This window comes from Chiloscyllium punctatum, chromosome 3 (assembly GCF_047496795.1).
Source record: "Chiloscyllium punctatum isolate Juve2018m chromosome 3, sChiPun1.3, whole genome shotgun sequence".
Lineage (NCBI taxonomy): Eukaryota > Metazoa > Chordata > Chondrichthyes > Orectolobiformes > Hemiscylliidae > Chiloscyllium > Chiloscyllium punctatum.
Window position 1 is genome coordinate 16,001,213 of NC_092741.1, and position 14,168 is coordinate 16,015,380.

General features: G+C 43.4%; 1 protein-coding gene across 1 annotated transcript in view; it reads right to left on the reverse strand.

The window, feature by feature from the left end:
- Positions 1-1,412: 1,412 nt before the first annotated feature.
- ptk7a (protein tyrosine kinase 7a) overlaps positions 1,413-14,168 on the reverse strand; it is a 138,472-nt gene continuing 125,716 nt past the window's right edge. Inside the window, exon 4 of the mRNA XM_072550697.1 lies at positions 1,413-1,626. Within this exon, the coding sequence (XP_072406798.1) occupies positions 1,428-1,626 (199 nt within the window). The 3' untranslated portion in view covers positions 1,413-1,427. The remainder of the gene's footprint in view (positions 1,627-14,168) is intronic.

Sequence of the window (14,168 nt, forward strand, 5' to 3'; positions counted from 1 at the left end):
TAGCAAGCAAATGGCAGGATCGTTTTGCAGCAGGGCTTCTCAGCATTATTTACTGGAAGTACAGGCAGGTAACAGTGTTGAGTGTGCTGTGGGAAATTTCAGCTCTCAGTTAATGGTAAACATGCATTTCCATAATCATAAATATACACATTGTAGTTTAAAGGGACAGATAGAGGAGAAGAATTACTGGCAAATAAGAAAGGATCAAAGATTAGCTTAAGAGAAAAAGAAAAAAAAAAATCCAAGAAAAACTACATGGATGGAAGGATGGCATAGTGCTAAATCATTAGACGAGAAATCCAGAGGCTCTGGTTGATGTTTTGAGGACAGGGGTTCAAATCTGAAAAGAACAAGTGGTGGAATTTAAAATTTCAATTAATAAATCTGGAATTGAAAGCCAATTCAATGACAGAGACCATGAAACTCTCAATGTTTGTAAAGACTCATCTCAATGACTAAAGTCTTGTAGGGAAGAAAACCTGTCATTCTTATTTAAACTGGTCCACGTGACTCCAGATGCACAGCTATATAGCTGTCTCTTAATTGCCCTTTCAAATGACATTGCAAGCTATTCTGTTCAAGGGCAATTAGAGATGAGCAACAATGCAACACTCATTTCCTATCAAAAGAATTTTTAAAAATGACATTTTTAAAATCTTATAACAACTGATGCTGTTGTTTCACCATAGTCTTAACAGAGCATAGGGGCTGCTCTCTCATTAGAGAAAAGCGACCTGTGGTGATTTAACCTAAGAGCAACCAGACTTCAGGCGAGGGAAGAGGGAAGAGGTTGAGAAGGAGACACCTTCATGGTAACCTCAAACCAGAGATGGGAATTGAATCCACGCTTGTTGGCATTACACTACTTTACAAACCAATAATCCAGCCAACTGAGCTAAACTGATTCCCTTTAAATGACTGACTGTACACATACATACATACAAGACCGAACATAAAGAGTTTCCATTCTGAGCTAAGTAGCATTACCAATTATCACACTGTAACAATGTACTTGTGTTCTGATTTGCAGTGAGTTCATTGGGCATTTTCAAATTTAATCAGTTCTTGAAAATGAGAGAAACTAAGGGGCAGTGTCACTTGTGGCAATGAATAGTGAGGTCTAAATCTTGGAGATTCACAACACAAGGCCTGAAAATGCTGGTCAAATTGTATATAATTAACCTATTTTTCCAGTAGTAAGTTGGCCAATTATCTATACATCTCAACACCCCTAATTAGATCCAGGATTTTCTTAAAACCAAACCCAAATGTCTTGATAGGACTCTCCCAAAAGTTCATTAAAAATCCATAATGTCCATTTCCCAAAAGGTCATGAATTTTACAAGGTTACTTTTACGTGTTAACGCAGTATATTTTGCCTGCTCTAATACCCTTTCCTGCAGCTGTCCAGGCTTGCAAAATTCAATTCATAACTTACCAATGATCATCAGTGTGAAATTATCATTGCTGCAAACATTTCCCACAGCATTCCTTGCACAGCAGCAATAAACGCCGTTATCTTCAGGACTGGCACTTTTCAGGGTCAAACTGTGCTCTTTGTTGTTGAACGTGTAATGGCTTGCATCTGTTAAGTGGATACCATCTCTGAACCATTGCCAGTTGGGACTAAAGTTGAAGAAATAAAAACAAAGTGTCATGAAGCCAAGTTCAAAGACAATGATGAAAACTTATGGAAGATGTGAAATGAAATGAAATGGAATGAACTACAGAAAGTGGTAAATGCAGGTACAGTTACAACGTTTAAAAGACATTTGGATAAGCATATGAATGGAAAATGGTTTAGAGGGATAAGGGTCAAGAGCAAGCAAATGGGACTAATTTAGTTAGGGAAACGTAGGCGGTGTGGACGAGTTGGAAAGGAGGGTCTGTTTCTGTGCTATATGACTCTATCACTCTATAAAAGATTTGGATTAAAACAGTGCATGAATCATTTGTGTTATAATAGAGTCAGTCATTCAGCATGGAAACAGACCCTTCCGTTCAACTAGCCCATGCCAAACATAATCTCAAACTTCAAAGTTTCTGTGAAGATCTGTAGGTCAGGAGCTGATTGGGTTAATTGTTTGCCTGTTCGCCAAGTTGTTAAGATTGTAGGCAAATGTTTCATCTACTTTCTAGATGACATTATCAGCACTGTGTTGCCTCCTGTGAAGCTGTACTGCTCTGCTTTGAATTTATGTGGTTCAGTTCAAGCTATTTCCGGTTGGTGCGGGTTTTAACTGCGACAGTTTGTATATTGGATCCAGGTCAACATGCTTGTTGATGGAGTCAGAGGATGGAGTACCATGCTTCCAGAAATTCTCTTGCTGTTCTTTGTGTAGCCTCTTCTAGTATCATTGTGTTGTCCCAGTCAAACTCATACTTCTTGTTGTCCATGTTTATGGATACCAGACAGAGCTGGTCATGTCACTTGGTTGTGGGTTGCTAGCTGTCTGCTTGTTTGTCCTACATCGTGCTTTTAATGCAGCCACTGCATGGGATTTTGTAAATTATATTTGTCCTGCAAGTTGTGGGAATTGGGTCCTTTATTCTGGTGAGTCACTGTCTGAGAGTGGCTGTTGGCTTATGTACTATCAAGACCTCTAGTGGTCGGAGCAATCTAGTTGTCAGTACTGAAATATTTTCACGAATGGGAGAGTAGCAAGTGTCTTGTCTTCTTGTCTACCAAATGTCTGTGGATGAAGCTGTGGGGGTATCTATTTACAAAATCCCATGCAGTGACAGCACTAAGCACTACATAGGACAAACAGGCAGACAGAAAATGACCCGCATCCATGAACACCAACTAGTAACCAAACTACACGACCAACTCTTCCTGGTATCGGTAGATATGGAAAACAAGAACTAGGAGTTTAACTGGGACAACACTATGATACTAGGTCAGGTTAAACAAAAAAAAACAGCAAGAGAAGATAATTTGTGCAAGTATGGTACACATCCTTGGACTCCATTAATAAGCACATTGACCTGGCTCCAATATACAAACTGCAGCATTGGAAAACCGGAACTAGCACCAACCGGAAACAGCTCGAACGGAACCACAAATTCAAAGCAGAACAGTACAGCAGTGCTTCACAGGAGGCAATACAGCACTGATGTCACCGAGAAAGGAGACAAAATATCTGCCAAATATCCTATCAGCTCGGTAAGCAGATCAACAACAAACAATTCCAACAAACTAGTCCCACCTGCCTGCACCTGGCCCATATCTCTCTAAACCTTACCGTTTATCCTGACAAACAAGGTCAAAAGACAAAAAAAAATAAGCAAACACTTGAACCATTTTCCCATAACTACAGAAACAGTACAAAGAAACCACACTGGAGAAAAACAGTACGAGAAAGATTTACAATGGAAACAATAAAATGAGAATGTGTGCATCAAGATTGGGAAAGGTAGATGTTCTACGTGAAGAGTTAGGGACACACCCACCAACATGCTGTGAACCAACAATAATTTTTCCTTCTATGCCAGACAAAAGTTGAGGTTCCTCCGATGCTGCCTTCAACATCCACCCAGAAAGACTCTATTCCTTCAGTGCAGGATCCCTACAGTTCTGTACACAATTGCAAAGCACTGATCTCTATTACTTCAGCTGAAATTGCAGTATGTAGTATTAAGAACTTTCTGGCATTAATTTTTGTTCCCCATGGTAGGCTACTGCAAAAAATACGGAGGCATGACATTGAGGGTGAGTTGGAGGTTTGGATTAGGAATTGGCTGGCTGGAAGAAGACAGAGGGTAGTAGTTGATGGTAAAGGTTCATCTTGGAGTGCCGTTACTAGCGGTGTTCCGCAAGGATCTGTTTTGGGACCATTGCTGTTTGTCATTTTTATAAATGATCTGGAGGAGGGGTTAGAAGGTTGGGTGAGCAAGTTTGCGGATGATACGAAAGTCGGTGGAGTTGTTGACAGTGAGGAAGGATGTGTCAGGTTACAGCTGGATATAGATAAGCTGCAGAGCTGTGCAGAAAGGTGGCAAATGGAGTTCAATGTGGGTAAGTGTGAGGTGATTCACTTTGGTATGAGTAACAAAAAGATGAGGTACTGGGCTAATGGTCGGATACTTGGTAGTGTGGATGAGCAGAGGGATCTTGGTGTCCATGTACACAAATCTCTGAAAGTTGCCAGCCAGGTAAATAGTGCGGTGAAGAAGGCATATGGCATACTGGCTTTTATTGGTAGAGGAATTGAATTCCAGAGTCCTGAGGTCATGTTGCAGTTGTATAAGACTCTGGTGCGGCGTGCGGCCGCATCTGGAGTGTTGTGTGCAGTTTTAGTAGCCATACTATAGGAAGGATGTGGAGGCACTGGAACGGGTGCAGAGGAGGTTGACCAGGATGTTGCCTGGTATGGTAGGAAGATCATATGAGGAAACGCTGAGGCACTTGGGGCTGTTTTCATTGGAGAAAAGAAGATTTAGGGGTGACTTGATAGAGGTGTACAAGATGATTAGGGGTTTAGATAGGGTTGACCATGAGAACCTTTTTCCACCTATGGACTCAGCTATTACGAGGGGGCATAGCTTTAAATTAAGGGGTGGTAGGTATAGGACAGATGTTAGGGGTAGATTCTTTACTCAGCGAGTCGCGAGTTCATGGAATGCCCTGCCAGTAGCAGTGGTGGACTCTCCCTCTTTATGGGCATTTAAATGGGCATTGCATAAGCATATGGAGGATAGTGGGTTAGTGTAGGTTAGGTGGGCTTGGATCAGCGCAACATCGAGGGCCAAAGGGCCTGTACTGTGCTGTATTTTTCTATGTTTTATGTTCTAACAGGCTTGAACTTGTTTGGCCACTCCCCTCTTGTTCCATTTGCACTAGGATTCAATTAATTTCCTGTTTGCAACGTTTTCTTATCAATTATTGTTTTTATTAGAGGTGAAATTCATAAATTGCACGTTTTTCACAGACCCCATTTCAACTCAACACTTCCGGAACTCATAAGCAGCTTTTCATTATGCAATCTTCCTTTAAAAATGGACAGAATAAATCCTACCTCAAAAACTCTGCCATTTACTTGTCAACTACCCATCTACCCTCCCATTTTCAAACTCCTTTTCCTTCCTGTAAACCTGGTACAAGGTCAATCGCTTAAGCTGTACATTTTGGAACATGCAACGATTCCATCATGTCTACTCATTAGTCTTGATCGCTACAGATAATTTGACATGACTGGTTGGTTTATTCTCTGTCATCCCTGCAATCCACTATCATGATAGGAAATTTGCTTGCTTTTCATGCTAGTGTAAAACAATCATATATTCATGGTCTAATCTAGGTTTTCTTTGACTCCTTATCCACATGTAGCCTTGATGACCACCTGTATGTGTTATGGGCTGTTTCTGTATCTCAGAAAGACCAAAAACTAATTCCCAAAACCATGACTTGCTATGTTTAGTTGGATTACTCGCCCAACAAGTCTCAACAACCTCCGCTTCAGCAACTATGATCCAAACTCATTTACTAACACGTGTGCACTCTAAAACTGTAAGTCAGTTTAGGTCACAGCATAAGACATAGAACATAGAATATTACAGCACAGTGCAGGCCCTTCAGCCCTCGGTTTTGCGACGACCAGTGAAATCAATCTGAAGCTATCTGACCTACGTTATTCCATTTTCATCTATATAGTGTCATTGAGATGTACACAGCATGGAAACAGACCCTTCGGTCCAACCCGTCCATGCCGACCAGATATCCCAACTCAATCTAGTCCCACCTGCCAGCACCTGGCCCATATCCCTCCAAACCCTTCCCATTCACATACCCATCCAAATGCCTCTTAAATGTTGCATATATTCCAGCTTCCACCACTTCCTCTGGCAGCTCATTCCATACACGTACCACCCTCTGTGTGAAAAAGTTGCTTCTTAGGTCTCTTTTATATCTTTCCCCTCTCACGTTAAACCTATGCCCTCTAGTTCTGGACTCCCCAACCCCAGGGAGAAGACTTTGCCTATTTACCCTATCCATGCCCCTCACAATTTTGTAAACCTCTATAAGGTCACCCCTCAGCCTCTAACGCTCCAGGGAAAACAGCCCCAGCCTGTTCAGCCTCTCCATATAGCATCATTCCTCCAACGCTGGCAACATCCTTGTAAATCTTTTCTGAACCCTTTCAAGTTTCACAACATCTTTCCAATAGGAAGGAGACCAGAAGTGCACGCAATATTCCAACAGTGGCCTAACCAATGTCCTGTACAGCCGCAACATGACCTCCCAACTCCTGTACTCAATACTTTGACCAATAAAAGAAAACATACCAAACTCCTTCTTCACTATCCTATCTACCTGCGACTCCACTTTCAAGGAGCTATGAATCTGCACTCCAAGGTGTCTTTGTTCAGCAACACTCCCTAGGACCTTACCATTAAGTGTATAAGTCCTGCTAAGATTTGCTTTCCCAAAATGCAGCACTTCGCATTTATCAGAATTAAACTCCATCTGCCACTTCTCAGCCCATTGGCCCATCTGGTCAAGATCCTGTAGTAATCTGAGGTAACCCTCTTCGCTGTCCACTACACCTCCAATATTGGTGTCATCTGCAAACTTACTAACTTATGCTCGCATCCAAATCACTTATGTAAATGACAAAAAGTAGAGGACCCAGCACCGATCCTTGTGGCACTCCACTGGTCACAGGCCTCTAGTATGAAAAACAACCTTCCATCACCACCCTCTGTCTTCTACTTTTGATCCAGTTCTGTATCCAAATAGCTAGTTCTCCCTATATTCCATGGGATCTAATCTTGATAATCAGTTCCCATGATGAACCTTGTCGAATGCCTTGCTGACGTCCATACAGATCACATCCACCGCTCTGCCCTTATCAATCCGCTTTGTTACTTCCCCAAAAATCTCAATCAAGTTTGTGAGACATGATTTCCCATGCACAAAGCCATGTTGACTATCCCTAATCAGTCCTTGCCTTTCCAAATACATGTACATCCTGTCCCTCAGGATTCCCTCCAACAACTTGCCCAACACCGACATCAGGCTTGTCCTTACCGCCCTTCTTAAACAGTGGCACCACGTTTGCCAACCTCCAGTCTTCCGGCACCTCACCTGTGACTATCGATGATACAAATATCACAGCAAGGGGCTCAGCAATCACTTCTTCAACTTCCCACAGAGTTCTCGGGTACACCTCATCAGGTCCTGGGGATTTATCCACCTTTACCTGTTTCAAGCCATCCAGCACTTCCTCCTCTGTAATCTGGACATTTTGCAAGATGTCACCATCCATTTTCCTACAGTCTATATCTTCCACATCCTTTTCCACAGTAAATACTGATGCAAAATGCTCACTTAGTATCTCCCCCATTTTCTGTGGCTCCACACAAAGGCCGCCTAGCTGATCTTTGAGGGGCCCTATTCTCTCCCTAGTTACCCTTTTGTCCTTAATGTATTTGTAAAAACTCTTTAGATTTTCCTTAATTCTATTCGCCAAAGCTATCTCATGTCCCCTTTTTGCCCTCCTGATTTCCCTCTTAAGTATACTCCTACTTCCTTTATACTCTTCTAAGGATTCACTTGATCTACCCTGTCTATACCTGACATATGCTTCCTTCTTTTTCGTAACCAAACCCCCAATTTCTTTAGTCATCCAGCATTCCCTATACCTACCAGGCTTTCCTTTCACCCTGACAGGAATATATTTTCTCTAGATTCTCGATATCTCATTGCTGAAGGCTTCCCATTTTCCAGCTGTCCCTTTACCTACAAACATCTGCTCCCAATCAGCTTTCGAAAATTCTTGCCAAATACCTTCAAAATTGATCTTTCTCCAATTTAGAACTTCAACTTTTAGATCTGGTCTATCCTTTTCCAATATTATGTTAAATCTAATAGAATTATGGTCGCTGGCCCGAAAGTGCTCCCCCACTGACAACTCAGTCATCTGCCCTGCCTTATTTCCCAAGAGTAGGTCACGTTTTGCACCTTCTCTAGTAGGTACATCCACATGCTGAATCAGAAAATTGTCTTGTACACACTTAACAAATTCCTCTCCATCTAAACCTTTAACACTATGGCAGTCCCAGTCTATGTTTGGAAAGTTAAAATCCCCTACCATAACCCTACCTCTGACATCTGTCCTGTATCAATCACCCCTCAATTTAAAGTTATGTCACCTTGTGCCAGCCACCACCATCTGAGGAAAAAGGCTCTCACTGCCCAACCTACCTAATCCTCTGACCATCTTGCATGTCTCAAGTAAATCACCTCTCAACCTTCTTTGCTTTAACAAAAACAACCTCAAGTCCCTCAGTCTTTCCTCAAAAGACCTTCCCTCCATATCAGGCAACATCTTAGTAAATCTCCTCTGAACCCTTTCCAATGCTTCCACACCCTTCCTATAATGCAGTGAGCAGAACTGCACGGAATACAACAAGTGTGGCTGCACCAGGGTTTTGTACAGCTGTAACATGACCTCATGGCTCTGAAACTCAATCCCTCTACCAATAAAAGTTAATACATCATACATCTTCTTAACAACCCTGTCAACCTGGGTGACAACTTTCAGTGATCTATGCACATGGATACCAAGATCTCTCTGCTCATCCACACTACCAAAAATCTTACCATTAGCCCAGTACTCTGTACTCCTGTTAATCCTTCACACTTTTCCACATTAAGTTCCATTTGCCACCTCTCAGCCCAGCTCTGCAGCTTATCTATGTCCCTCTGTAACATACAACATTGTTCCACACTGTCACAACTCCACCAAACTTAGTGTCATCCGCAAATTTACTAACCCATCCTTCTACGTCTTCATCGGTCATTTATAAAAATGACAAACAGCAGTGGCCCCAAAACAGATCTTTGTGTTATACCACTAGTAACTGAATTCCAGGATAATCATTTCCAATCAATCAGCACCCTCTGTCTTCTTTCAGTGAGCCAATTTCTGATCCAAACCGCGAAAAAATCCTCAATCCCATGCCTCCATAGTTTGTGCAATAGCCTACTGTAGGGAACCTTAAAAAAACCCTTTACCGAAATCCATATAAAGCACATCCACCTGTTTGTTCACCTTCTCAAAGAACTCAATAAGGTTTGAGAGGCACGACCTACCCTTCACAGAACTGTGTTGACTATCCCTAATCAAATTATTCCTTTCCAGATGATTATAAATCCGCTTATAACCCTTTCCAACACTTTACCCACAACCGAAGTAAGACTCACTGGTCGATAATTACCAGGGTTGTCTCTACTCCCCTTAAAGTCAAGAGATGTACAGCATGGCAACAGACCCTTCAGCCCAACATGTCCATGCCGACCAGATATCCCAACCCAATCTAGTTCCACCTGCCAGTATCCGGCCAATATCCATCCAATTCCTTCCTATTCATATACTCATCCAGATGTCTTTTAAATGTTGCAATTGTACTAGCCTCCATCACTTCCTCTGGCAGCTCATTCCATACACGCACCATCCTGAAAACATGTGTGAAAACGTTGCCCCTTAGGGCTCTTTTATATCTTTCCCCTCTCACCCTAAACCTATGCCCCCTAGTTCTGAACTCCCCCACCCCAGGGAAAATACTTTGTCTATTTATCCTATCCATGCACCTCATGATTTTATAAACCTCTATAAAGTCATCCCTCAGCCTCCGGCGCTCCAGGGAAAACAGCCCCAGCCTGTTCAGTCTCTCCCTATTTCTCAAATCCTCCAACCCTGGCAATGCGCTTGTAAATCTTTTCTGAACCCTTTGAAGTTTCACAACATCTTTCCGATAGGAAGGAGACCAGAATTGCACACATTATCCCAAATGTGGCAGAACCAATGTCCTGTACAGCCGCAACATGACCTCCCAACTCCTGTACTCAATACTCTGACCAATAAAGGAAAGCATACCAAATGCATTCTTCACTATCCTATCTACCTGCGACTCCACTTTCAAGGAGCGATGAACCTGCACTCCAAGGTCTCTTTGTTCAGCAACACTCACCAGAACCTTGCCATTAAGTGTATAAGTCCTGCTACAATTTGCTTTCCCAAAATGCAGCACTTTGCATTTATTTAAATTGAACTCCATCTGCCACTCCTCAGCCCATTGGCCCAATCGATCAAGATCCTGTTGTAATCTGAGGTAGCCTTGTTCGCTGTCCACTACACCTCCAATTTTGGTGTCATCTGCAAACTTACTAACTGTACCTCTTATGCTTGGACCGGCACGTCTGCTTCTACCTTTGAATCAGTTCTGCATCCAAATGGCTAGTTCACCCTGTATTCCATAAGATCTAACCTTGCTAGTCAAGGACAGTATAACTGTGGCTGAAAGAACTTTTGACAAGGACTTGTCTACTGAGGTAGTGTGGGCTGAGGTTAGAAACAGAAGGAGAGGTTACTTTGCTGGGAGTTCTTTGTTTCGGCCTCTGCAGTGTTCCAGGTATGTGGAGGAGAGGATTGGCAAAATGATTCTGGGTAGGAGTGAAAGGAACAGGTAGTCATTATGGGGGACTTTAACTTCCCCAACATTGACTGGAAATGCTATAACTCTAGTACATCGGATGGATCGGTTTTTGTCCAATGTGCGCAGGAGGGTTTCCTGACATAGTTTGTCAAAGATCCGACAAGACAGGAGACCACACTGGATCTGGTGCTTGGTAATGAACCAGGCCAGGTGTTTGATTTAGTGGTAGGTAAGCACCTTGGAGTGAGCGACCATAATTTGGTTACGTTTAGCTTAGTGATGGAAAGGGATAGGTACATGCCACAGAGCAAGCGGTATCGATGGGGCAAGGGCATTTATAATGTGATTAGGCAAGACTTAGGATGCATAGAATGGGGTAGAAAAATGCAGGGGATGGGGACAGTCGAAATGTGGAGCTGGTTTAAGGAACACATATTGCATGTCCTTGATAGGTATGCCCCAGTCAGGCAGGGAGGGAGGAAGTGATTCGGTAAGGGAACCGTGGTTTACTACAGAAATTGCATCTCTTGTTAAGCAAAAGGAGGAGGCTTATGTGACGATGAGACAAAATGGTTCAGATCAGGCAATGGAGAATTACAGATTAGCTCGGAAGTATTTAAAGAGAGTTAAGAAGAGCAAAGAGAGGCTGTGAGCAGTCTTTAACAGGTAGAATAAAGGAGAACCCTAAAGCTTTCTATAGGTATGTGAGGAATAAGAGGATGAATAGGGTAGGAATAGGGCCAATCAAAGACAGAAGTGGGAAGTTGTGTGTGGACCCCGTGGAGATCAGAGAGGTGCTAAACAAATATTTCTCATCGGTTTTCATTCAGGAAAAGGAGAATATTGTTGATGAGAAGAATGAGATACAAGATATTAGACTAGAAATGATCAAGGTTAATTACGAAGAGGGGTTATCAATTCTAGAAGGAGTGAAAGTAGACAAGTCCCCTGGGCCGGATGGGATTTATCCAAGGATTCTCTGGGAAGCAAGGGAGGAGATGGCGGAGCCTTTAGCTTTGATCTTTGAGTCGTCACTATCTACATGTTTGGTACCAGAGGGCTGGAGGATTGCAAATGTTGTGTCCTTGTTCAAGAAGGGCAGTAGAGATGACCCAGGTAATTATAGACCAGTAAGCCTTACTTCTGTTGTAGGAAAATTTTTGGAAAGGATTATGAGAGATAGGATTTAAAATCATCTGGCAAGTAACACTTTGACTGCAGATAGTCAACATGGTTTAGTCAAGGGCAGGTCATGTCTCACAAACCTCACTGAGTTTTTTGAGAAGGTGACCAAGCATTTGGATGAGGGTAGGGTTGTTGACGTGGTATACATGGACTCCAGTAAAGCCTTTGATAAGGTTCCATCATGGTAGGCTGTTGGAGAAAATGCAGAAGCATGGGATAGACGGTGAGTTCACAATTTGGATTAGAAACTGGTTTTATGTAAGAAGGCAGCGAGTAGTAGTTGATGGAAAATATTCAGCCTGGAGTCCGGTTACTAGTGGTGTGCCACAGGATTAGTTTTGGGACCACTACTGTTTGTCATTTTTATAAATTACTTAGATGCAGGCATAGGTGGATGGGTTGGTAAGTTTGCAGATGACACTAAAGTCGGTGGAGTGAAAGAATGCTGCAGGTTGCAGGGGGACTTGGATAAACTGCAGAACTGGGCTGGGAGGTGGCAAATGGGATTCAATGCAGATAAACGTGAGGTGATTCAGTTTGGGAGGAATAACAGGAAGGCAGAATACTGAGTCAATGGAAAGATTCTTGATAGTGTGGATGTGCAGAGGGATCTTAAAGTTCACGTACATAGATCCCTGAAAGTTGCCACCTAGGTTGATAGTGCTGTTAAGAAGGCATATGGTGTGTTAGATTTCATTGGTACAGGGATTGAGTTCCGGAGTCATCATGTCATGCTGCAATTATACAAAACGCTAGTGCTGCCACACTTGGAATGTTGTGTACAGTTCTGGTCGCCCCATTACAGGAAGGATGCGGAAGCATTGGAAAAGGTGCAGAGGAGATTTACCAGAATGTTGCCTGGTCTGGAGGGAAGGTCTTAGCATGAAAGGCTGAGAGACTTCGGTCTGTTCTCATTGGAAAGAAGGCGGCTAAGAAGGGATTTGATAGAGACATACAAGATGATTAGAGGATCAGAAAGGGTAGATGATGAAAGTCTTTTTCCTAGGATGATGTCAGCTTGCACGAGGGGGTATAGCTACAAATTGAGGGGTGATAGAATTTTAGATGTCAGAGGCACGTTCTTCACACAGGGTGTGGAATGCCCTGCCTGCCAATGTAGTTAAGTCAGCCACATTAGGGAGGTTTAAACAATTCTTGGATAAGCACATGGATGATGATGGGGCAGTGTAGGAAGATGGGCTTACATTAATTTACAGGTCAGCGCAACATCGAGTGCAGAAGGGCCTGTTCTGCACTGTATTGTTCTACCTTCTATGTTCTAACCAGTCTCCCATGGGGAACCTTGTTGAACACCTTACTGAAGTCCATATAGTGCACTCGGCGAAAGTGAGTACTGCAGATACTGGAGATTAGAGTCAAGAGTGTGGTGCTGAGAAAGCACTGCAGGTCAGGCAGCATCCGAGGAGCAGGAAAATCGAGGTTTCGGACGTCAATTTTCCTCCTCCTTGGATGCTGCCTGACCTGCAGTGCTTTTCCAGCACCACACTTGACTGCATATAGAACATGTCTACTATTCTGTCCTCATCAATCCTCTTTGTTATTTCTGCAAAAAACTCAATCAAGTTTGAGAGACATGATTTCCCATACACAATGCCATGTTAACTATCCCTAATCAGTCCTTGCCTTTCCAAATACATGTACATACTGTCCCTCAGGATTCCCTCCAACAACTTGCCCACTGCCGACGTCAGGTTTACCGGTCTATAGTTCACTGGCTATTCCTTATCATCTTTCTTAAATTGTGGCACCATGTTAGCCAACCTCCAGTCTTCCAGTATCTCACCTATGACTATTGATGATACAGGTATCTCAGCAAGGGGCCCAGCAATCACTTCCCTCACTTCCCACAGAGTTCTAGGTACACTGATCAGGTCCTCGGGATTTAGTTAGATTAGATTAGATTAGATTACTTACAGTGTGGAAACAGGCCCTTCGGCCCAACAAGTCCACACCGCCCCGCCGAAGCGCAACCCACCCATACCCCTACATTTACCCCTTCCTAATACTACGGGCAATTTAGCATGGCCAATTCACCTGACCTGCACATCTTTGGAGTGTGGGAGGAAACCGGAGCACCCGGAGGAAACCCACGCAGACACGGGGAGAACGTGCAAACTCCACACAGTCAGTCGCCTGAGGCGGGAATTGAACCCGGGTCTCTGGCGCTTGTGAGGCAGCAGTGCTAACCACTGTGCCACCGTGCCGCCCACATAGTGGTTAGCACAGTGGTTAGCACTGCTGCCTCACAGCGCCAGAGAACCGGGTTCAATTCCCGCCTCAGGCGACTGACTGTGTGGAGTTTGCACGTTCTCCCCGTGTCTGCGTGGGTTTCCTCCGGGTGCTCCGGTTTCCTCCCACAGTCCAAAGATGTGCAGGTCAGGTGAATTGGCCATGCTAAAATTGCCCATAGTGTTAGGTAAGGGGTAGATGTAGATGTAGGGGTATGGGTGGGTTACGCTTCGGCGGGGCGGTGTGGACTTGTTGGGCCGAAGGGCCTGTTTCCACACTGTAAGTAATCGAAT